This window comes from Chiloscyllium plagiosum, unplaced genomic scaffold (assembly GCF_037043375.1).
Source record: "Chiloscyllium plagiosum isolate Xiang-an unplaced genomic scaffold, Cpla_swu_hap1 HiC_scaffold_11, whole genome shotgun sequence".
NCBI classification, from domain to species: Eukaryota; Metazoa; Chordata; class Chondrichthyes; order Orectolobiformes; family Hemiscylliidae; genus Chiloscyllium; species Chiloscyllium plagiosum.
This window is the reverse complement of record NW_028270149.1, coordinates 46,485,851-46,512,535: the sequence shown is the minus strand read 5'-3', so window position 1 is coordinate 46,512,535 and position 26,685 is coordinate 46,485,851. Positions and strand designations below refer to the sequence as shown.

Sequence of the window (26,685 nt, the reverse complement as noted above, 5' to 3'; positions counted from 1 at the left end):
CTGAAAGAACATTACTTTTAAATTCAATAGCGTGGAATTTTGCACTTTCAAACTACATTTATTTAGTTTCACAAAAAGATTTAATAAGTCACGAGGAAACCTTTAAGAATCAAAAATATCTGCCTTTCCCCAAAAGCATTCATGATGGCATCATTTAATAGAATGATATTCAATAAATCTCCCAATATTCTGATAGTACTGCAGTGATTAAAGAAAGCCACTCACCACCAATTGTTTATGGTCAATTAGAGATAGGCAATAAATGCTGGTCTAGCCAGTGACACTTACAGTTGCTAAGCAAATTTTTAAAGTTCTAATTTGCAGGCAGTCAGAGAATCTCATACTTACATTAGGGATTGCACAGATTTGGGTTTGATGAAAATGGCAATTGAATAGAGTAGTGCAAGCTGTAACCTCTTGATTGCATTTCCAGACACATCAAGTATGCAATGTTTTCCCTACAAAGATAGAAACAATAATCTCAATAACAAATTATTAAAAATGAATTGCAATTCTTGAAATTAAGATGATATCTACAAAAATGGGAACAGTTCAGACCATGAAGAGTACATTGTTCTGTGTTCTCCTTAAGGCTGTGAATCTTGCTGGTTCAAAGCTCCAAATATACATCTTAACAGGAAGCATTGAAAGACAATTGAATTGCAGAAGCCTAAAAAGTCTGGCTTGACACTATCTCACATAAGGCATGCCAGCAAGTATCATTGGCCAATATTGAAAAGCTAACATTCAATTGATATTCTTTCTTGCCCTCTCGAGCTAGAGAAATCCTCACTGCTGCATATATGTCATAAAAACAAGGTTTTTCTTGGATTTGTATACATGTCACCTTACAAAATTAACAATAGATGATAAGCAAGCATAGTAAGCTCATCAGCGTCCTATACCGCCCATTCTTCTTGGGATAACTCATTTCAAGAAACATAAAGCCAAGTTATAAAAGCTAATTTACTTTGAAGATTGAAAATTACTGGGTAAATTGGTGGCTGCGGTGAGGGGGTGGGAAAGAGAATAGACTACTTCTCCCCTGCCCTGTAAATTCAGCTGGAAGCTGACTCAACCATTAGAAGTCCAGCTATCCCACTGCCCATAGCACATTGTGGGTGGGCAAAGTTACTTTATCACAAGACTATGTCTTTCTTGAGAGAGTAAATCCTATCCTCACAATCTGCCAGCTAATCAGATTGGCTGATAGCTTATGATATTGGCCAGTATTACTGGAGCTAAGTAATGGGTATTATTGGTACTGTAGGGCAGGCCCCTGAGGTGATTCCATGAAACATATCCAGAGGACTAGTTCAAGGATGTGTTTGAAAAGCTTAGGAAGAGAGGATTAGGTGATTTATTTTTAAGAGGAGATGGGTAGGGAAAACAGGGAATACTATTTTTAGGGGATTCCCTCCACCTAATCTGTAAAGTGCATTTCCTGAAGACAGCACCGACTTTCCCCTCCTTGTATTATACACTTTTTACAAAAAATGCAAATCCCACTCCCATCCACCTGTTCATGCCAACTGTTGTCCCATGACTCACGATTCTTCCAGTACTAATTAAAAATACTTAGCTGTATTTTCAACACAGTTTGTTTTACGCAGAGTCGAGTGAATTTTGGTACTGAAGAATGATTATCTAAACTCAAAGGAGAACTTATGGGAAATGTACCATCGTGATGAACAGTATTCCACTGTATGTACAGTTTGCACAGCAATTTAAGAATAGATAATGCATAATCCTACTAATGGTCCAACTAGCTGTTAACTTCCCTTTAACCAGATTTTTATTTAACTGTACTCACCCTTTCAGCAACAGCTCTAACAGACTGAATACTTGTCCCATACAGGTTGTCATTATATTGGCCAGCTTCAATGAACTTATTGTCCTGAATATCTTTCTCCATTTGCTCCCGGGAAGTCACAAAGTGATAATCCTGCCCATCAATTTCATTTTCACGTCTTGACCTGGTGGTGTCTGCAAGGCAGAGACAGCAGTGGATTAAATTGTATTTCATCTGATACAGTATGAATTAATTGAATTTATAGCACTGAACCAGGCCAGTTGGCCTAAAACCATATGCCAGTGTTTATGTTCAACTTGAGCTTCCTCCAGCCTTTCCTAACTTAACTATTGTGATGTAAGGTACACATTTTAAGATTATTTATTTTCGGTTTTGAACTTTGAAATGGTGACATTGTAGTTTTGGTATGAAAGGTTTATTGATTTAACTTCTCAGTATTTCTGGAGCTATGATTTAAACAAAAATAGTATGAAAAAGGGAGTCCTTAGGGTGATAGTACGTATTTATTCACATTGTAAGAGTTTTCCAAACAGACACAGGAATTTTTTATTGGGGTATTTAGGGGAAAATTAGTAGCTTGTCAACCTTTTGGTGCTCAGATCACAGAGATTCTCATTAAAGTTAGTAATGTAAAACACAATTTCTACTAAGAAAGGAGATTTGTTAGAAAATAGACTCCCTAAGTGTAATGACTTTAATTCTTAAGTTCCAAACTGGAAGTATTGAGGTAGAACCCTGAAAGGGTATTCAAAATTGAGATAGACTAAGTTTAGTTGTGTGATTAATCAAGGAAGAAGTCACCAAACTCAAAAGACACAGAACTGAAAGAAACAGTAAATCATTTAAGTTCCATTCTGAGAATGTGTCACAATCCAAAACGTTAATTCTGATTTTCCTCCACAGATGTTGCTAGAGCTGCTGAGCCTTTCCAGCAATTTGTTTTTGTTCCTGACTTCCACTATTCACAGTTCTTTTAGTTAATTATATAGATGTGTTACAGAAGGAAATTTTCTGGTGTTTGTGCAGAGGTGGTGTTAGGATAGATAGGATTGTTATTTTTATTTTACGTCTTTAAATTTTTCAAGTTGTCTTTTATGTAAATGGCCTCACTTATTCTATTGTACTTTCTTTTAAGCAATAAACTATTGTTAAAACCAAATCTGCAGCATTGCATACCTATTTTTCAATAGAAGATCACCTTATTAAATAAAAACAAAAAAAATGATGTACCAAGCGAGATTTAATTCTCGGATCTGACTTGTCCAGTTGTAACATCAGCTAAGACCTTACTATTATCAACGTAACACTTTATTCCCTTCTCTCATGTTTTTCTAGCTTGTCCTTAAATACACAAACACTATCTGCTTCAACTGCTCTGTGCGGTGACACTCTCATCACTGATCTTGATTGATAAAATGCTCTTTTACATAACCTACACTGTATCTCCGATTCATCAACACCCAACTTAAGAACTTAACTTGAACATACAATCATGATCTCATACAGGGGTTTAATTTTAAAGACCCAACGTATGAACATTTCCTTTAATTACGAACAACTGCTTTATACTGTCCTTCATAGTGTTCCATTTTGTATACAAATTGACTTGTGAATGGGCTCCAGATCAAAACCCATTCGCAACTCAGGGACTGCCTACATTTGATTTCTCAGAATCATAGAACCCCTGTTGCAGACAGAAACCCTGCATTCACTATGGTTTATCCACCTATCCTGCACATTCTTCAACACAACCGGGCCATTCAGCATAGCCAATCTATCCACCTTGCACGTCTTTGGACTGTGCAAGAAAACCAGAGAACCTGACAGAAATCCACTCAGACAGTCATCCAAGGATGGAACCCAGGTACAATGAGGCAGCAGTGCTAACTACTGTGCTGCCAAGCTGTCTTGTACTGTGATCACAATACAGTTGAAATCCACGCTTTTCTAATTTCCTCTAAGTAAAGTGTATTTGTACAGGTGCCCAAGTATGAGATTTGGTAATGCTGTAAACAAAACCTTCAGTACACAATGGAACAAGCCCTTCTTGTTAGAAGCAAGAACTGAAAACACATTTAAACCTGTGAATGGGCCACGTATAGTTAAATAATATCAAACCTTCATTTAAAACAAATTTCAAATATAAAAAGGTAGAGATTCCTCATGCACACAAAAGCAATTCCTTCTACACATGACCCAGAGTCTCTAGGTTTTAGATCAGGTAACAGCCTTGGTTTTTATTTGGACACAAAAAAATGCAAGAACAGTGTAGGCAGATGTCCTTGACATGAGGCAACATTAACTTGAAAATGCTGCCACTAAAAGAATGACTGGAGACATGAAGATAATGAACCTCTGCTAAAAATATATGAAGACGTGGAATACCCCACCATCAGTGATAGCTTCTAAAAGGAAAACAAACCTGAAGTTTAAACCAGATATTGGCAGACAGGAGAATGGAACTAAGTGGCGATCTCCTTCCGAGAGTTACAGTTTGTACATAATCTCTAAGCTGTAAAATTCTATAAAGTTTATTAAATACTAAAATCCTGCCATAATTTGACCACAAGGTGTCCTCTCATACCAGTGTTTTATTGGGGCATTTATCCCTGGTTTGTTTCATCTTTAGCTAGGAATCCTCTCAGAACACTTATGTTTGATTTTGGCACTATCGTTTTATCAGAAGTACAGTGGAAACATTAACAATTTTTCACTGGATTTTATGGATTTACAGCAGCAAGAGAAGAACAGCTCCAAGGAAATTCTTGGGTTTTGAATTAAATCCAGATTGAATCCATCCATAGCTGATGAACTGAGATATGCTTCTGTCTGGATTCATATTATTTTTGTCATAATGAACAAAAGCATCAACATCCCTCTTTATGTATTGTCAGGTTCATAGTTGATGTTAGCACAGCTGTCAAACTAAGGGACTTAGTAGGTGCCTGGAATAATTGGATTTTTGTACACTTGTATTTTTATTGACTAGCACTGTAGTGTTATCATTAAACACCAATAAAAAGCCATGATTATTTGCATAATACACTTTTACAGAATGGGATTTCTGGGTAAATATCAATATTTCTAGGAATCTGTTGTGATTGCCTATGATATCTTAAAGAGAACTGTAAAGATCACATCTTTTAATTTTCTTCATTTCAGATTCTAAACCAAAATGGGAAAAGGACTACTTTAAACCAAGGACTGCAGAAGGAGTTGCTGCACTTTTAAAAACAAGCTACTGAGTTGAATTTACACCACTAGTTTGTTTAAGCAATGGGAGAAGATGTGTGTGTATTCAGAGAAAGCTTCATCCTGAATCATCAACATAACAACAACTCTGACTGCCTCCAAGCTAGCTTTTGTGTGAACATTGCAGAGACAGATCTCCAGATTGAAAGAGACAGCATCTTTTTTTCCCCTCTGCAGTGAAGTAAACAAAAAAGAAAGACAGTTAGTTAGCCGTTCTTTCTCACCATTTGCCAAAAGCTGTTGCCTCTATTCAGTGACTGAAAAACTGAACAATTAGTGTATCAATCCCTCTTCCCCATGTCTTTAGCAAAGAAAAGGGCTTGGCTATGACAATCAGAAATCTAAAGGATTAGGGATATCTCCATGAATCTTATGGACCTGCCAATGAATGGTATTTCCCCTTTTTTTTGCCCCTTCACCCATAACATCTGTATTTATTTGTTTGCTTGTGTGCATGCGTGCGTACAGTTTCAGCTAATCAAATTGTTTGTTAATAATTCATATTTGTGTTTCCTTCTGGTTAGAATTGATTTATTTATAATAAATAGTAGTTCATATTTTCTTGTGTTAACCCGAATCTAGAAGACATGTGATTTGGGGACTTCTAGTATTGTGGTCAAAGCTTTAACTTTTGTGACAACCCTGGGAGTAATGGAGCTGGAGTATCAATGCACTTTCCCCAAGTGAATTGTGTCAGAATGCACAATGGGTTATCACTACTTTGTATCCAAAAGTAGATGTTTAATGGATAAGATGATATTTTTGAAGTACTTACGTGGTACACAGGAACCAAATTTATTTGGAAACTCTGAAATCAAATCATCATTAATTCTGTCCTTCATTGGTCCCAGAATTATTATTGGCCGAGCATAGTGAACTGAAATTTAAAAACATCAATTAAAAAAGAATTAACTATTACATAGAACGAAACATATTAAATAGCTTAAATATCACCACTCCTACCATTCCGCAATTATTTACGATCTACAAAATGCACTGCAGCATATCATCAAGATTTCTGCAGCAGCAATTCCAACTTCCTTTCCAAGTCACTTCTTATCCAGAGATGGATGTAAGCATTCCTTCATATAACTGCATAAAAATTCTGGAAATCCCTATTTGAAAAACAGTGATAGCCTTCGCCATTTCTCTTTTCTGTTCATTCTGCATTTTGAATTAATCTCCTTGTTAGCAAAAATGTGTTCTACTACACAAACTGTAAGAAATATTTTTGAACCAAGAATAATTTAAATCAGATGTTAATAAAAATGTCCATGAAATTGTTCATGCACCCAATGTGCCAATTTATCATTTTTTTACTGAACAATGTGCATTTAAAAAAATCATTTTCTCACTTGTTGGAAGAGATCTGTAAAAGCTGTGCTTATCATTAACTTTTACCACCATTCAAATGTTTTATAATTGTTTTCAGTGCTCCTATCTCCTCACATGTATCGGAAGACAAAAGACCAAGGTAACAAATTGTACTAGAGGTGGATTATCTAATTATTCTAAGAAACAGCGATTTTTTAGAAGATTTGTAGCTCAGGTTGATGCTAAGTATGTATGTTAGCTTGCTGAGCTTGAAGGTTTATTTTCAGATGTTTTGTCATCATACTAGGTAAAATCATCAGAGAGAGTCTCTGGTGAAGCGCTGGTGGTGAGTACTGCCTCTCTATTTATTTGAAGCTGTACACTGTCAACAATATCCTGACAGGCAAAACAGTTTACAAAAGAGGAGAAGGATAACAGACTCCCAATCCTAGACGTGACAGTTGAACGTACATTTAACGGAGAGCTTCAAACCAGCGTCTAAAGAAAAACAACAAACACAGACCAAATACTTAACGTAAGAAGCAATCATCCCAACACCCAAAATGGAGCTGCATCAAGACATTATTTCAACAAGTCACATCACACTGCAGCACCCAAGAACTACACAAAGCAGAAAAATATTTCTACAATGTTTTCAAGAAAAACGGGTACCCAATAAACATAATCTGCCGATTCCTCAGAAACAAATCCAAACAAGCAGACACAACGCAACCAAAAACTATAGCCACATTACCTTACATCAAAGGCATATCAGAAATGACTACCAGACTACTCAGACCCATTGGCATCATGGTAGCCCACAAACCTACTAACACACTTAAACAGTGACTAATGAACCTAAAAGATCCATTAGATACTACCAGCAAAACTAACGACATTTACAAGATACCATGCAAGAACTCTAAAAAAACACTACGTTGGACAAACGAGCAGGAAACTTGCCCAGGATACATGAACACCAACTGGCAAACCAAAAGACACGACCCACTATCACTATTTTCTATACATTCAGACAAAGAAGGACACCACTTTGACTGGGACAATACACACATCCTAGGACAGGTGAAACAAAGACATGCATGAGAATGTTTAGAAGTATGGCATTCTAACCAGAACTTCATTAATAAACACATTGATTTAGATCTTATCTACCTTCCCTTGGAAAAAACGAACTGGAAATGACACCATCCACCTTAAGAAATCAAGACCTATAAATAGAGAGGGGGGACATACCACCAGCGCTTCACCGGAGACACTCTCTGATGATGTTACCCAGTATGGTGACGAAACGTCTGAAAACAAAGCTAAAAGATAACTTACATTCTTATTCGAAGAAACAATATATAATGGCAGACTGGTTGCCATTGAATACAGAGATCCTATATAGTTCAAATAGACCTGAGGTTATAGGGATAGGACTGCAGAAGTAAAGAGAGCTCTCGTTACTTTTGTTTCCAGACTTTTACAGAGGATTCCTTAACAGAAAATTAATACAAAGAATATTGCAAACAAGAGCAATATTTATCCTTGAAACATGGCAGTTCCAGAGGTAAAAGTGCTCTCATGTGGTCACGTAGGGAGTTCCAGCAATGGAAAACAGCAGGCAAAAGAAATGGTGACATGATCAAGTAAGGATAGTGAGTTACACAAAAGCAAAATAGTGTTGATGGTGGAGATGGAACTGGAATTAGCTGATGATGTCCCATGCACTTGCTATAGAATAGCACTCAAGCTACCAAAAAAAATTAGGCTTACGTCTAGATTTAATAGAATGTCACAAAATAGAAGGAACTCATTTGGTCTCTTGTATTGCATGCCCACTGATCCTATGTGATGGGATTAGGACTTCTGATTATAACGTATTAGCACAGTAACTTCCTACACATTGCCAACTGAATACTTTCAAACACAATATTATAACTTTCTACAAAAGTGGTTTGATCTGAAAATGTCTACTTACTCTCCAGGCGAGTCACTGCTTCATAAGATAGAACAGTATCATCCTGACCCTCTATGAAGGAGGAAAGTAGAAAAACATTACAATCAGCTGAAATCCTCCTCACTTAAACGATGCTCACCCCATAACATCCTCTTGCGCCTGAATTTCAACTGCTTTTCATCCATTTCTCTACAATCTGTCAGCACTAGCTTAAATCTAATCCATTAGGAATTCAGCTTGAGACACAGTTGGAGAATACAAAAGGGAATTATAAGTCAGTCAGTCAGTGTAGGTGAAAATTCATCATTTATATTAAGGTATCCATCTTACTGGTAAGTCTGGTGAGTATCCCATGTTATGGCAGACTGGGGCTGGAGCAAATAAAAAGCAACAATGAACTGCATCTTTATGAATTCCAGGACCATTGACCCAAGCACAGAATATGTGGAAGGTGAGCAGTCCAGACTGTCCTGCTCATTGCTGGATAAATGCAGTTTAAATGGTGTATGTCAACTATTTGATTAATTTTAAAGAGACTGAAGCTGGAGGCTCCAACTCATAAGGTAGAGTGGTGACAGCCAAGAGAGCTTGGGCTCCAAGCTCTTCTTTAGTGCTAATTAGGGCTAAGGTCCTGATTGTCTATCCAAACAAAAATCAATTGAATAGGTTGATGGCCTCATGATAAGGCTATGCAGGTGGTCAGTGTTCCCAACCGTTTGTCCCACCTGAAGACAGGACCTGTGGAGACAAATGACCTGCAAAGGGAGAAGAAAAATAAATGAAGGAACCCAAAGGGGTTACTTACTGGAGCTGCTTTCACTGTCACTGGTGTTGGACGTCATACACTCTGCAAAAAAGCAAGGTGCCAGAGTTTCATGTTATAAAAGGAGCATACAACAGATGGGCAGACTGTCCTTTGTTACGTGTTTCTGATTACAATGTACTGGCATAGTAACTTCCTGAACATTACTAACACTGAATATTTTCATGGAGGTTTGGAAAAATACACTGATCAAAAATCTTAGACTGATTCTTATTAGATTTTTGTTTACTATAAAACATTTATTGTCCCCTGTGGGATATGATTCTGCTGTTAGGTCTGAATATATAAAGCTCTTGGGTATTCACAGCTATTATCCTTCATTACTATGGTGAGGATAATCTCATAGGCTGATATTCTAATGCAGAATACTTCGTTCTGTGTTGCATCACACAGATGAAATGTACTTCCCTCATGCACATCATTGCCACCACAACATACAAGATCCTAGCAAGTGCAGCAGTGACTTTCTTAGAAATAAAAATTGACTTTCAACCACCTGTGCACTGCCAGACTCATCCAGCACCTTCATCAGCTGGACTATCAGTTCTGCCAGAAAGAAAACCTGGTAGAAGTGAGATCAAGAAACCAAGGAACGAATCTTACGAGGAGTAGCAATAAGTCAGATTGTCACTACTCTTTTTCACTTACCCTGCTTCAGAGCTCCATGATTTGAGCCTCTTCAGAAATGCAAAGTGTTCCTGTTCAGGAAGCCTTCTAGCACAGTACAGGATCAATGCTAGAGGCCAAACTACACCGCTTTCTACAGCAGTAACTTCCATATTCCAATAGTTAACAGCTGAAAAACTCTTTGACAAGGAGAAAGGGTAAATGCGTAACATAAATGGATGAGAGAATAGGATGACTGCTGGTTGGGCAAGGAGGAGTTGTTCAGTTAGGTGACATGTTCAGTGAAAAATAGAAAGGTGAGAGGATGGGCAAATAAGTGAAGGGATACAGGTAGCAGGCAAGTGGATGAGGACATGAAAGATCAGAAATTGCAGGTCAGGGTAGCATGGAGGTAATCAACTGGGTACCCAGAGAAAGGATCAGTGAGAGTGATTTGAGAGGCCAGATTAAGAGTTAGAATAAGTTTAAATTCCTCTAAATTTTTGTGAATAACTATTAAGGTTGGTCTCCAACGCAGAACTGGGGACTCTGTCTGAGGGTTCCAAGCACTGGGCAACTGCCCAACAGAAGCTTAACTTTTCTAAGCAATTACTGCATCAGGACTTCTAAGAGGTCCATAATGCATTTTTCAGGGTACATCTGCTCTCTAGGTATCTGGAGATGAGAAGTTCTAAATCTGAGAAAGGATTCAAACTGAGGATTTAATATATGTTCATACAGTAGGAGTGAGTGATCAGTTAATTATATGCAGTGAGAAAGTAATAAAATAACATCATAGCAGCACAGGTCAGGGATTGAGTTAAAACATGCCAATGTAAGAGATGTAAGCAGTTCTTTACATGGGTAAACTGATATCAGAAGGTACTACTAAAAATACCACTATTCCTGTTGATCCAAGACTATTTCCACATTGGAGTCTTGGAACAAAAAGCAAAGATTTGTTCGAGAAAGATTAAAATGGATAATTAAACTCCAACTATTTACATCCTGGTTGATAGCTCTGATGTCCTGAGCTGCAGCATCCAATGTGGCACTTCGCCATGTAGTTTACGATAGACAGCAACTAATCATTTGCAAAAGCTAAAAACACAAACTAAAATCATCCCTTTTTAATTCTCTTTTTATAAATCATATGCATTATAAACACACAAAGTCTCTCAACTTCGACACAAATTTTTTAATGGTGCACAAAATTATAAGGTATCAGTTATGTGATTTACATTGCATTAAACGACTGAGTGTTGATTAAGAATTTATTGTACAATTAAACCGATAAAATATTAACTTGTACCTTAGTTTAATTTGCAACACTGAGTCATCATTTTGGAAATTATCAGAGAGAGGCAGCCCTGAAAAACTAGTGTAAAAATGGACTTGAGGCACTGGCAATGCTAATAAAGTTACTCGGGATTACAGCAGAAGTGAAGAAAAATCAGATGTTCCAAGATATGTGTTTGTGATTTCTAGATTCACAAATGTTGGTCTCTCACTTACTCAGGTTCTTCATCCCGTAATAGTCATCACTTAATCCAGGGAACTCCTGGATCCAATCACCGGACAGCAAAAATTTAGAAATAACACGGAAACAAAAAGAGATATAGAAACAGGAAAGGAGTGAATTAGCACCTGGACTCCTGCACAGTGATAGAGCAGAATAGAAGTAGCTATTGGGGCCACTGCAGTTACTGAGGACTTCATTGATTTTAACTGTTCCACCAAATGGAGACTAGGGAATATTCAAATAGAATTGTTCGTCTGTTAAATTGAAATTGCATTAGATATATTCAGTGTTAACCCAGATTCAGCAGACATGATATTACATGAATTTTGGGAATGTTATTAATGTTTAAAATAATTACAACTTGTTAATTCTGCAACATAGACACTAATAGCAGCTCTCACTCTGCTCACTGTCATACAGAGCAGAATTATACCTCAGTCTGGAACTGCCGAGACCCCATTTGATACATCCATGGAAAAGCATTGGGAACACTGGAACCATTGTACAGACATGTTAGTGTTTGCACCACACTGAGTTAGTGCTTACAGAATGTTGTTCCCTCTGATCAAACTTCATGTAAGCCTACAGTTACTTACGGCCATGATCACCTGTGTGCTCCTGTACAATATTCTCCTTGCTCCTGTAGAAGGTAAACTTTCGAGACAAGATGCTCTTTTTACGCTTGGCTCTGGATGACTGTGAAGGAGAAGAGGATGGATGGAGGACATAGGAGGATGAATGGATGTTTCATTCATGCAAAACACATTGTAAATGTGGATCAGCAGTGACATGGTGAGCAAAATCAGATAAACAAGGCTTTACTTGACTGCACTGGATGGCATCTTCTCTCAATAACCAAATTCTTTCACTTAACACAATCAGCCAGCCAAGTTTCATTAAACCAAAATTTGCCATTACTTGTTAACAATCTGGGCTCTCCAACAGCTCTAGCTCAGTACTTAATTCCTAATCCAATACATTCCAACACATACTATATTTCATGTCAAAATTCCAGACTGTAATGAAACTATAGGCTGATGTGTTGCTGGAAAAGCGCAGCGGGTCAGGCAGCATCCAAGGAGCAGGAGAATCGACGTTTCGATAATAAGCCCTTCTTCAGAAATTAGGAGGGTTCATTCTTGAAGAAGGGCTTATGCCCTAAACGTCGATTCTCCTGCTCCTTGGATGCTGCCTGACCTGCTGCGCTTTTCCAGCAACACATTTTTCAGCTCTGATCTCCAGCATCTGCAGTCCTCACTTTCTCCTATAGGCTGATGTGCCTATTTACTGCTTAGACATTTGTATCTAACAGCAGTTCAAATATTGGAATGAATCCTGATAATTACTTAAGATGTTTATGTGTCTGGAAGCAGAATTTATGGATAATTTAGTGCATTCATGCTGGTTAAAGATGCCCTTATCAATTGGTAGCACATGCCAGAACTTCCAATACACACTTGACTTGGATTTTTCAATTACTGTCATAATTTTACCAGTGTGCCATCTCAAATTGTTACGTATGCCTAAATATGCTTATTGGTAGGTAAGACTTTCTCCTTATTGGTAGGTAAGACTTACTGCCTCTAGTCCAGAATCAAAGTTACCCTAAGAATATAGTCTCTGTAGTATTAGATACAATGTTCATATGGATCTGGAGAAATGACAAATAAATCAAATATAAGGGACTAGATATTCACCTGAATGTTGTTTCCAAAATGTTAACATTCACATCCTATTGCAGAATGGCAGAGGTTAAGTTCTGTACTAAAATGTTGAAATTGATTGCAATAATCTTGACCGTTATTGTGACTTGTGAAGCTCTCCAACTTGGACAGGACTAACTCAACCAAGATTTGCCCATCCCCAGCAGTATTAGCAAATAGAACCTGGTACTTGATGGTGCCATGTACGATGGATACATTTACCCCTTGGATTTTACAGTCATTGCATCACCATGTTTACAACTTGTAAAGGGAAATGTTTGAAATGATAACATTATGGGAAAAATTAAATAACAAATAACAAATGAAACTATCCCAGACCAAGCACACACACTCCAGCCTTTGAGACAGTATTGTATTAGACAGACTAATATCACTGAACACATTTAATTGAAGCACTGTGAAGGTCAATTTCAGTCTTTGCGTTTCTGTTTAGTCTGAATCAAATTCTCCAATTTACATTAAAGCTTTAATGGAAACTGTGATCTCAAAAGACAGAGGACGTCATTCAACCTTTTTATTCTTCTCTCTGGTTGAAGTTAAAGTCTACGATCGTAGGAATTGTTGGAACTTAGGAGACAGGAAACATCAGAAAATCTAATGCACAGCCCAAGTAGTAATAGTAACTAAATTACCAAGCCTAAAAAAGCACACCATTGATGTCTCACTAGTTTCACCCCACCCCAGTGTTGATACTGCCAGGAAGTACACCTCGGCAAATACTACCAATCAATGGAATCAAATCCCATATTGCATGTAAAGTTAATTCCTCTAGATGGCACTAATACGATCTAAGAAATACATGCTCAACCAGCTTGCCAAAACTAGCCATACAGTATTAATATCCCTAAAGAATCCATGGTAGCTTCTGAGAAGAATGTACAACTTCCCCCTCCCGCCTCAATAATATTAATATTCCCTGCATACATGCACCAGCAACAATCCAAAGTGTAAATGTCCCTGTTAATACTGAAGTCCTCAGCTTTATATGGCACAATATCAACAGCACACGAAGTGCCAAACCACTCCCCAACCCTCCTGTTACAGCCATATCCTAATTCATTTCTGTAACCAACTCCAGTCTTCCGAATTCCTCTCCCAACTCCAGGACCTAATGGGGTCTATTATCCTTCGTTATGGTTAGCTGGTCTGGAGAGAACAAACAGTTTATATTTTAAAGTCAAAACAGCCTGATAGTTTAAAGATAATGAAAATTGAAAATAATGGATATTAAGTGCTGCAATGCTGGTATCAGATAGATGGAATGTGAGGCAGCAATACTATTTATTATTAGGAATGTAGATCTGTGATTTTGACATTTTAAAGGACCTCCTTATTTGCAATAAATATTCTATTAGGTATGAGCACCCCACTACCTTTTCAACAACTTATATTTGTGAATCACCTCTAAATGTAAAAATATTACAAAGCATTTCAGACACTTCATCAATAAATATCAATGCTAAATTAGAAAAAGGATGGTAAGCAAAGATGATCCAAAAAAACTTGGTCAGATATAGATTTTAGGAAAATCTCAGACATTTGGATACAAATTACTAAGTCCCAAGTGGTGAAGCAGAGGGAGAATGTATAAACAGCTAGAATTGAGGGAACAGAAGAACTGGTTACAGGAAGTTGAAATTCTGGTATTAGAAGGAGTTGCAAGACAGATTGAATAAAAACCAAAAAAAAACACCAATATATGATTGTAAATGCATGGTTTTGGAGGTGAGATTCAATGCAAATGTCACTGCTTGTGTTGATGACAACTTCCTGGATGCAAATCCAACCCATTCTCTTTGACAAAGGTCACAATAACCTGGGTTGCAAAACCACACATGCAAGCTCAGAATTAACGCAGCTACTATCATTCTATTAGCAGCTTTGTACATAAGCACTAAACAAACCAAAGGAGGCTGGAAATCAGAACCAAAACACATAAGCACTCTTTCAGCAGTCTGGGCCTCAAAAATCAGAACAAAAACATTGCATAGGACTGATTTTGTGATCTGCACATATCAGAAAGACAAAGACTAAGTGAATAGGCAAGAACATGGCCAACAGAATATAATGCAAAAAAAGCGAGGTTAACCATTTTGGTAAGAGGAAATGATGGAACAAATTTTTAAATAGGGAGAGATTGGGAACTATTGATGTCCATAGTATCCTGCATGTCCTTGTTCATAAGTCACAGAATGCAAACATGCACATGCAGCAATTGAGAAAATAAGTGTTAAGTTGCCCTTAATTGCAAACAGATTAAAGAGGAGAAAAGATGCCTTGCTTCAACTGTATAAAACTATGCTGCGACCACAACTCTAATATTGTATACAGTTTCGGATCAGGGATTTGGATTCCTGCCCGAAACATCAATTCGCCTGCTCCTTGGATGCTACCTGAACTGCTGTGCTTTTCCAGCACCACACTCTCGACTCTGAGTGCTAGGATCTGCAATCCTTAAGGAAGGATATACTTGTCACAGAGGAGTGCAAAAAAATACATTCTTAGGATGACAGAATTTCCTATGAGAAAACTGGAATGTATTCTGTAGAGTTCAAAAGAATGAAATGATCACATTAAAATACACAGATTTTTTATAGGGTTTCATAGGGTAAATGGAGGAAAGAGTCCTAACAACACATCCCCATATACAGTAGCCCCTCCCTTACTCACCCCAAGCTGGGGAAGTTAAATTCCAGGGGAACGGAGTTACAAATTACAGCACAAGCTTTTTAGGACTGTGATGAGGAGGAATTTTTTAGGTCAATGAAGAGTAAATCTTTGGAATTCTATACCCAAGAGGGCTATGGAGTCTCAAGTATTTTAAAAATAAAAATCAATAGATTTCTAAATATCAAAGACTGAGATCACTCTTCCCTAAATGTTCTTTCAAAATAATATTTTCAATTAGCCCTCTTTTCATTACACGATACTAAATAGCATTTCCTGTAGTTAGTCTATCAATATACTGCTTTAGAAATCCACCCTTAACATATTTCAGAAAGTTGTCCTCCAGTTTAGTGCTCAGTTGGTTTACAGGGTCCATATGCAGATTGAAGTCACTCATAATAACTATGTTGTCTGTGCTATATATTTCTCTCGCTAGCTAATTAATACCACACTCCAGCTCTACACTACTGTTACTATCTCGTGGCTTCTAAGTAAGTTCAATTGATGTCTGCTACCTCATGCAGTTTCTTAGTTCCATGTAAATAAATTCTACATATTCTTCTTACAAATGTACTGATTCCATCCTTTATTATCAATATGACTCCACCTCCTTTTCCTTCTTGTCTGTTCTTCCTAAATGTCAAATATCCTTGAATATTCAGTTCCCAGTCCTGTTGACCATGGGCCATGATTATATTATGGCAATTGGATTGTATCCATGTATCCCCAGTTGTGCCTAAGGATCATCTACCCTAGTGCAAATGATGTGTACACTCAGAGAAAGTGCCCTTAACTCTGTCTTTTTGACATCATGAAGCGAACTCAATGCTTGGCTTAGTTTCTCCTGTTTTCTATTCTCCTTAGCATCTTTACAACTTTCTGTTCTCGGCATGCACAATGCACAACAGACATCTCAAATCCAGAGGAAAATTCACCAGCAATGCATCTGCAAATCCAATAGAAAGGTAGAGGCCCCAATGTCAGTGGCTTCTTTCAGGACAACATCCCTTGCTTCAAGACAATAGTTATTGTCAATCCACTGGGTTGAGTGGGCCATATCATCCACATGCTCTGCCCAAAATTTCCAAAACAAGTTCTCTATTCCATGCTCAGTTAAGGCAAGTGGCTACCAAAAGAGCAATGAAAGCATTTCAGATGTCCTCAAAGCACCCAGCAAGAAATGCAGCATTTCCACTAACTCATGGGAATCTCTTGCCCTAGACTGCCCGAACTGGAGAAGAAGCATCTGTGAAGAAACCCGCCATCTGGAACATGAGTAAATGGGTGATTATGTCAGCAAAGAATGTGACAGAATGGATTTGCATGGGAGAGTGACTATAAGATTATGAATTAAAATAACCACCAACTTTTAGAATTACCATCTCACTGATGCAATAGATAGACTTCCTGTATCACAAGCAAGAATAGTTCAATATGACTACATTTAAGCAGAGCCATTTTTTTCAGTTGTAGTTTCAAGTTCCAGTAAATACAAATAAATTAATTACTTGTCTGAGTTTATCGAGGTTTCATTTGCAAATGCACTACCTGCTCAATCTTGTAACTGAGGTTTATGACATTCTACTGCCCTGTTTTTGGTATGGAAATGCTACAGATTGATTACATGTATTGAAACACATCTGGGGCATTGTCAGTTGCATCAGGATAAACTAACATATGAAACACATTCAGAAGCATAGTTATTGTGTTAAAGCAGAAAACCAAGGCTTTTGTATTTTTTATTCTGCTGGAACAGAGCAGTTCTAGGCTTCTGAACAGACTAGTCAGCTCAATGCCATGTTCAAAGTCCCAAAGGGAGTTGGATTCAGGGTCATCCAAGAGATAGAGGTGCTTTCAACTCTAGTATAAAGAAAACAAGAAAATTTGATCATAACTAATTACGCTTTTGTACCAATCAGAAAAATAGTTATATGGTCAAGAGAACAGTGAAGCATTTGGCTCTCAATTTTGCAGGCTGCAAGTAAGTGGAAAAGAAATAAGGTCAACAATCTTGGCACAGTTCTCAAATGTTAGTCTTTTTTCAAGTAGTGTTTTCTCCCCCTCCAAAACTTACCCCTTTCATTTCAATAACTCCAGGCCTGGCATGGAATTTTACGGTTTTTAATCTTGCTCGCTCTTTCTTCTCAACGCTGAGAAATAAAAACACAAAATGAAATGTCAGAAATCAATAACTAGAACCTTCTTGGTCATTATCACTAAAGTCATGTTCCTCTTTGCATACTGTACAGGAAATTACACAGAAAGACATGCAATGCTGGCTGAGTAGGCTTTGTAACCTTGGATCTTTGTACTTATGCCAGTACAGACCAATGATATGTCCGTCTATCAGGCCTAACGGAGATTAAATTGAACAAGAAAGCAATATCTCAATTTTTAAGATGGCTTTCTGCAACAGGCAGCAGAAAATTATGTTCAGAACTTACAATAAAGTTCACCTTTTTCACTGAGTCAGGTTAAGGCCATTATTTTGATAAAGCTTCATGCTGTAAGTTAATTAATCTTGAGAAGAAGACATCATCTAGGGTGACATTACAGTGCAGTTATGAAGGTACTGCTACAGTGCTGAGGATGAAACATTAAAGCAAGAAGACGTCTGCCTGTTCAGGATATTCACGATGGCACAATGAAAAATTAAACAGCATGGACTTTACTTTCAGCAACTAATAACAATTAAAACAAATTTAATAAGCATACATCTCATTCTTATTCCTAAGACCTTGCAATTTTGTCAATAGCTATCATATTTGTTGACACAATCCATTAGGAGTGCTGAGGGCTAGTGTGATCCACCATAGAAGGAAACTAATTGATAGCCATCCCAGTCAGCAAAGAAGTGTAAATATTCATTTTTTAAATAAACTAAGCACCCCCACTACAAAACTAGTTGAAAAAAATGTATAAAATGACAAAATATAGTAAATAGAGATGTCTAGGTTGAAATTTTAAAAATGAGCAACATAACAATTTTTTAGATTAGATTACATTACAGTATGGAAACAAGCCCTTCGGCCCAACAAGTCCACACCGACCCGCCTAAGCGCAACCCACCCGTACCCCTACATTTACCCCTATACCTAACACTACGGGCAATTTAGCATGGCCAATTCACCTCACCTGCACATCTTTGGACTGTGAGAGGAAACCGGAGCACCCGGAGGAAACCCACACAGACACGGGGAGAACATGCAAACTCCACACAGTCAGTCGACTGAGGCGGGAATTGAACCCGGGTGTCTGGCGCTGTGAGACAACAGTGCTAACCACTGTGCCACCGTGCCGCCCACAAATTTAAATCATAAGCTTCCAATAATGTAACCAGAAATGTGATGTCAGAACAAAAATCAGAAATATCCTAAATCTCTTCACATGCAATTAATTAATTTGTAAGACAAATACTTTATATTAATAAATATGGTCAATCCTTGGTCAATAGACAGACCCAGAGATGAAATATGTAGTTCATTATGTGGTGCTGGTTGCAGAAAATGAACTCACTGCCCTTCATTTTATGATGCATGAAATATTCAACATCCACTTGTACAGTAAGTAGTTTCAAGTTACATTTCCAACAATACAGTACTTCCTTAAGATTCAATTGCAATGTCAGCCTTGACTATGTCTTCTTCAACTTAGACAATGTACTTAATTAATTTACTGATGCAGATAATAGCATTATTAATTAGGCTAAGCTGACCTCCGAGATTTAACTTGCAGACTATTTTTTTTGAACAGCTGTTTTCTCAAGATTTGTTGTAAGAGATAAATATTTTAAATGTAGTACGGTATTATTTTACAAAGTATCAAAATACTATATTCACACAGATATTCAAAGACTGAATTTGACTGTTTTATCACTAGCAATACAACTTGACTTATGATAACCTAACTCAATTAGTGGCAAAAAAAAAGCTGGAGTTAGGTAAGCATCTTAAAATCAAGACGTGTGACTTTGCTATTAGCAGGTTGGGATATTGTGTGTTGTCAGTGTATACAGGTGCCACCAGTTAAGATCACCTTATTTTAACACGGACAATACATTCACAATTTTATTTGTGTAGCCTACCAATAGCACTGGAGACATGATTTCCTAGGGCGAAGTAATAATTGTGCAAGTTAACTTGTTAAAGCAATATGATCATGATATAACAGATATATTAAACAGCCTTTTCACATTGATTTTTACAACAGAAGATTGTGAGCAAACTTGAAACATGCAGTAAAAGGATAAATAATCTGTAATACTCAGAAGCCTGTAAGTGTATCTGTAATACACCATAAAGAACACCACTGTGCAGAAACAGAGGTTTAAATGTCAACAATGCTTTTAAGTGATATGGGGTGTATTTTAAAATTCTCAAAGAATTATACACAGAAAATAAGTAAAGCTATGTTTGATAAATTTCAGAAATCATTGATTATGAAATATCAAAAAAGAATAGGAGGAAAGCAAATATAGTTCCTTTGGAATACAACACTGATGTACAGACTAATGGATTAGCGGTTTCCAGTTTGATGAATCAATTTGCCCCTAATCATTCCTTTGCATGTTCATCTTAATGTTGAGTAAACCTGCTTAATGATTTGGTGCAATTCTTGTGCACTGGGAACACAATTCAATGAGTGAAGAAATATTTACAAAAAAATACATGCAAAGGACAGATAACTGGTTTAGATTACAATTTTTACATATGCAGATTTTACTGTTATACCAGTCGATGGAGGATATTGCAAGCCAGCTCTTACGCAAAGTAAAGGTTAGCTGCAAGAACAACTGACACTGCAAAAGACAATGCAGTTTGTTCAGCAAATCAGAATTCGTAACGTGGCCTCAATTCAGAGATCGAAGATGGTACTGTGTATTATACATAGAGTCAGAAGATGCATTAAATACACAGAAGAATACAAGCCGGATGAACGTGAGATGGAAGGAGCATGGAATCTCAAGAAGGGTAAAAAAATCTGATTAAAAACTGGTTAGAAGGAGGAAGAAGGTAAGAGTTAAGAGATCAGATTAGTTGAAAGAAGGCTTTTACATAGGGACCTGGTTCCTCTTTTTTTCCCATTTTTCCTACAGCTAGGTCCTTTAAACAACACAATGGAGAGTTCCATCTAAGAAAATAAAATCATGATATACCCGAGACAATTGGCATTAAAACAATGTGTCCCACTTCTATAGCCAAAAACCAGCAGAACATTTGAGAAGTGCCTTTTCCTGTTAATGTGTGCATTGGGTTAATATATGAAGCCTACTAATTTCAAAGATTTCATCTAAAATGTCCTGTACACTTGGGAAAACTTGCAAGGTTAAACTTCTCTGCCCTCTCCATTACTGTCTCATTTCCAATATGAAAGTATTAAAAGTGCTTTGCTGAGCCAATATGCAAAAGTCATTTGCTGTACACAGATATAAACTGCAGACTGACTTGTCTCCAGTGGGCGTCCTCAAAAGAAAATGCTATCCAAAATCAAACATGGTGACTTTCATAACTGTGGGACAACTTTGAAGATGTCATTGAGTCAATTTGCAGCGAAACAAATGTTGCACAGACACCTCTCTGCTGTAGTCATGTCCCACCTGTTAAAATGCATGCATGAATATTGATAAGTGTAAATGTACTACAAACTTAATATGCTTGTGAGCCGATCTGCATTTCATTAATGTTACTCAGAAAAGAGACAAAAATATTTAAATCCATTTATCTTTGTTATGTACGTCTTGTAATTCAGCATTGATTAACCATGTTCCACAAAAGCATTAAACCACATGCACACACACAACGTATTTGTAAAAAGTTCATTACAATGCTTATGAAAAATCATTTGTATATAATCTGAAACTTCAATATTTATGCTTTAAAAATTAACCAAAGACTGTCATGCCAATTGAGCATACATGTGCCTATCTTATACTGATCATGGCACCTCATTCATAGTTGGGAAGATTAGAGTGGGACTTAATTTGAACAATTTTACTATTTAAAATGGTTTATTCTTACCACAGGTGCTTTTCCTTCCTTCCCCATAAATCTCAACTCTCAATTTGACAGACAGGGTGGTATACCAGATATCACAAGATAAAAACATCACCAGTTGGGCTCTGCCAATCGTGGCTCAATTGGTCGAAGTTTCACCTGAGCCGTAAGGTCCTAAGCTCAGGTCCGTCATCATGCCTCAACTATATATATCAAGACTGACAATTCATTGCAGTATTGAGGGATTACAGCCCTACTGGGGTGCCACCCTTTGGATGAGACATTAAACTGAGGCTTCATATGCCTGTCAGTTGATGCTAAAGGTTATTTCTAAAGAACAGCATAGGAGCTATCCTTGGACTCATAGAATCAGAATGTAATTTTCAAAACAGAAGCAGGCATTGGGCTGCACTCCCCACTTCCTTCCTAGTTCCCTGCAGTGTACTCCCTTCAAGCGTCCATTCAAGTTTCTTTCTAAATTATTGTTTCCACATGCACCATCCTTGGAGTGATTTCCAAGTTATTACCATTTACTACTGAAAGTAGTTCTTCCCTTCTCAAAATCTGTATCCCGTAGTCTCTTTAAAATCAGCAACAGGAAGAGTTATTTTTTAGTCTGCTTTACTATGTCTAGCATAATTTTGTTCACCTATATCAAATCTCCTCTCAGTCTCCTCTACTTTGAGAAGAATGATACCAGCCTTTTCAAACTAACCTTGTAATGAAATCCCTAAAGCTCTGGAATTGTTCTGGTAAATCTTCTCTGCATTCTGTCAAAGACCTTTTAGTATGGCTGGATAGGTTGGGACTTTTTTTTTAACTGGAAAATAGGATGTTGAGGGGAGACCTTACAGAGGTTTATAAAATGGAGAGCCATAAGTAAGGTGAATGGTCAAAGTTATTTTCCTTTGGGTTGGTGACTTCAAAACGAGAGGGCATAATTTTAAGGTGCGAGGAGAAAGATTTAAAAGGAACCCTAGGGTAAACTTTTTTTACACAGTAAATGGTTCATATGTGGAATGAACTGCCTGAAGAAATGGTAATGCAGGTACAGTTACAACATTTAAAAGACATTGGATAGATATAGGAAAGGTTTAGAGGGATATGGGCCAAATTTCCCAAAGTAAACTAGTTCCAGTTGCCTGGAACTAGTTTACTTTGGGAACTGGAACTAGTTTACTTTGGAAAATTTATTTATTGGTCTACCACAATTCACAGTTTTTTGACCTTCAGTCAATTTCTTTATCCAACTGTACACTGGCATTTCAGTTCCATAGCCTCACCTTTATAAAGTAGCCTGTTAAGTGATACTTTGTCAAACACATTCTTAAAACCTATTTGGACAACATTCCCTTCTTAAAAAACTAATCAATTAGATCAGTCAGGAATGACCTGGCTTTTACAATTCTATGCTGGTATTCCTCAATTAACTCAAACCTCTCCATGTTCCAGTTGATTTTTTTTTCCCAATTAAGGATTCCAAATACCTTGCCCATCACTAATGTTAGATTAACTGGCCTGGAGCTATTAAGACTATCTGTGCAACCTTTCTTACGTAAGGATGTCACATTTCCCTGGCCAAAATATATCCCTCAGTCAACTGGTCATTGTCACATTGCTGTTTGCAAGAAATTGCTGCCGCACTTCCAATATTACAACAGTGACTACATTTTAAAAAGTGCTTCCTTAGCTGTGAAACATTTTGAGATATCCAATGGTTCTGAAAAGCACTATAGAAATGCAAGTCTTTTTTTGTTCTGCGCTATCAGCAGAGCAGTAAATACATTTAATTTCTTTCACAAAAATAATGTAATTTCTTGGGGTTATTAGATTAGATTACATTACATTACAGTGTGGAAACAGGCCCTTCGGCCCAACAAGCCCACACCGACCCGCCGAAGTGCAACCCCTGCATTTACCCCTTACCTAACACTATGGGCAATTTAGCATGGCCAATTCACCTGACCTGCACATCTTTGGACAGTGGGAGGAAACCGGAGCACCCGGAGGAAACCCACACAGACACGGGGAGAACGGGCAAACTCCACACAGTCAGTCGCCTGAGGCGGGAACTGAACCAGGGTCTCAGGCGCTGTGAGGCAGCAGTGCTAACCACTGTGCCACCGTGCCACCCACAACCTTTTTCTTGAAAACTTTTTTCTATTAGAAAGAATAGTACATTTTACAATTTTGAAAGAAAGGCTGAAATGAAATAATTTGTACACTAAAGAAAAATTTGCTCTAAGCAAGTACCGTTAACTAACATAGAGCAAATACTGCAATATCAGCGATTAGAAAGATGAAAAAAACCTATATTTTTCTTCAATTAAGAAAAAGGCAGAATGACAACTTCACAAAAATAACCATTTATCCTCTGGGCCAAGAACAATGACTTGTGTTTATAAACATCCCGAGGCACTTTTGCGGAGTATACAACCAGATAAAAATTGATACCAACCTTAAAAAAAAGCTATATTAGGAAAGTGTGGTGTGAAAGTGTGGTGAAAAGAAGTAAATATGGAGAGTTACTGAGAGAGAATTACCGATCTTGGGGCCGAAATAGCTCAATGCAGAGCAATCACTGGTGAGGAGAAGGCAGTGGGGAGTTGACAAGTTGGAGAAATGCATAGTTCTGTGCAAGTTATAGGACTAAAGGAGAGTACTGAGATGGGAGAGGTGAGACCATGGAAAATGGAAACATAAAGATGAGAACTTCAAATTTAAAGTAGTGCTGGGCAGGGAGTCACAGGAGTTCAGATGACAGAAGACAGATAGGCTGGCACGGCTTTACCCAAGTTAGGGTGTGAAAAGCAGAGTTTTGGACATTTTCAAGTTTATGGAAGTTGGAAGGTGAGAGACATGATAAAGAATATTGGAACAGTAAAGTCTGAAATTAACCAAAAGCATGAAAGAGGATTTCAACAACAGATAAACCTAGCTAGGGCAGAGATAACAAGGTTACAGAGGTGGATGTTAAAGATCTTTTGTGATATAGAGGTTATGGGATTGCAGGTTTATTTTAGGGTATAGCATTCCTAGACTGTGAACAATCTGGTTCACCCTTGAGACAGTATGAGTAAGTTAGATAGAGTTGTGAAGTCTTCGCTGGGGGATTGATGTGTGTGACATCAAAATTTTTTTTGCTTTTCAGGAGAGATAAGAAATTTTATGAATGATTCAATGCACTGAAATGTTAGTAGAAAGGTTTCTCACTCACCGTTTCTTGCTTGGTATGACACCAATCTGCTCACTCTCACCATGAGGTGTAACAAGTCGCGCTTGCCACCATTCATCATCAGAGGCATTAATGACATGTAAAATATCACCATACAAGAAACTCAGCCCTTGACTTGGCAGACAACTGTCTTTGGTTCTATCGTAGTCAAAAAGAGCACTGCAAAACAAAAGGCAAAAGATATACTGTAAGCTCAGAATACTTTTGACAACTATTACAGGGTGATGAGAAAGAGCACACACACGCAGTAATGTTGCACATTTAAGGTCTGGGAACTATCTCCCCAGAATCCCCAATGTCGGTATTAATCACATTGAACAAACATAAGGATAACTGGGCTAGAAATAAAAAAGAAAAAGAATAGCCTATTTAGTCTGCTCTGCCATTCAGTTAGATCATGGCTGACCAGTACATTATCTATATTTATCCATTTTGGTCTGTAGCCCTCAATATTCTTATCTAACAAAAAATTACTTTACAATCAGTTGTTCAATCTTCTATTGACACAGCCTCATCAGCCTTTTTCTCCTTCATGGTGGGAATGGGCTGAAAGCTCCAAATTTCCATTAATTTTTGTGTGAAGAAGTGCTTTCTGACTTAACGCCTGATTTCTCTCAACTATTAAAGTTATATCCCCCTGTTCTGATCTTCTCCTCTAGAGGAAGTAGTTTTAATCAAGTCCTTTGATCATTTAAAATGTTTCAAGAATTTTACCCTTTTCTCTTCTGCATTTAAGTGATCTATCCTTATAAGTCAACCCTTTTAGCATGATATAATTCTGGTGAATCTGCAATAAACCTTTCTCAGCTGCTGATAAATCATTCTATTGGTGCTGTCTTCAAAACAGTTTTCAGGTTCTTGGCATTTAGAAAATATTCTTGGCTATCCTTCCTAGGTCTATTTTTCTACATTGAATGGGCAAAACCGACAAGCGAAAACCAACTGTCAATATTCCTTTGTAATTTTCAGTAAGTATTACTAAATCATGGAATCACATCCAAAATTTGACATTATGCTTTTGAATTTTAAAAGCATAGGCTGGTTAATTATTCTAATGCACCTGAAGATTTTTCTAGTTTAACCATTCATGGAGATCCCTCTTTACCTCAGAACTTTGAAATCTCTCAACACCTAGATAAATTAATTTTAAAAAATTATTCCTGCCAAAGTGGACAATTCCACATTTTTTCCAATCACACTTAATTTGTCAGATTTTTTGCCCACTCACATGACCTTTGTGGCTTCCTTAAAATGTCCTCCTCACAATTTACTTTTCTACCAATCTTTCTGTCATCACGAATTTAGCAACCCTTATCCAAGTAATTCATATAAATTATAAAAACTTGAGATCCAGCACTGATTATGCCTTCTCTTTGTTTCCTGTTACCGAGCCAATCTCTTATCCATGCCAATATTATCCGCTACACCATGAGTTTTTATTCTCCACAATAACCTTTGATGTGACAAGTTTTCAAATGCCTTCTTTAAATTTAAATGCAGTACATCCACCAGTCCTTTTTTTTTAAACTTTTAGCTATATTAATTTGATTAAACAGTATTTCCCCTTGCACAAATTCAAATTTAGTCTGCCTGTTTATCTTGGAAGTTTTTTTTTAATTTCCCAGCCATAGCTTCTTTACTCATAACTTCTATCATCTTCCCCATGAAGATGTTGTGTAAACCAGTCTGTACCTTCCTGCTTTCTGTCCCCTTCCCTTCTTAAAGGAAGGAATCGTATTTGCCACTTTCCAGTCTTGTGGAGCCTTCCCTCAATGT

At 37.3% G+C, this 26,685-nt stretch overlaps 1 protein-coding gene across 13 annotated transcripts in view; it reads right to left on the bottom strand.

Moving 5' to 3' along the window:
- dlg3 (discs, large homolog 3 (Drosophila)) overlaps positions 1-26,685 on the bottom strand; it is a 546,829-nt gene that overhangs the window by 13,164 nt on the left and 506,980 nt on the right. For 7 of the 13 annotated variants that reach the window (XM_043704756.2, XM_043704753.2, XM_043704757.2 and 4 more), the window contains 8 exons: positions 24,892-25,068; positions 17,756-17,831; positions 11,887-11,986; positions 9,145-9,186; positions 8,361-8,411; positions 5,841-5,942; positions 1,814-1,986; positions 349-458 (listed from right to left, as the gene is read on the bottom strand). In XM_043704756.2, the coding sequence (XP_043560691.1) occupies positions 349-458; positions 1,814-1,986; positions 5,841-5,942; positions 8,361-8,411; positions 9,145-9,186; positions 11,887-11,986; positions 17,756-17,831; positions 24,892-25,068 (831 nt within the window). Of the gene's footprint in view, positions 1-348; positions 459-1,813; positions 1,987-5,840; positions 5,943-8,360; positions 8,412-9,144; positions 9,187-11,283; positions 11,330-11,886; positions 11,987-17,755; positions 17,832-24,891; positions 25,069-26,685 lie in introns of all 13 variants that reach the window. The other 6 variants (XM_087992019.1, XM_043704754.2, XM_087992020.1 and 3 more) reach the window with 4 other exon arrangements.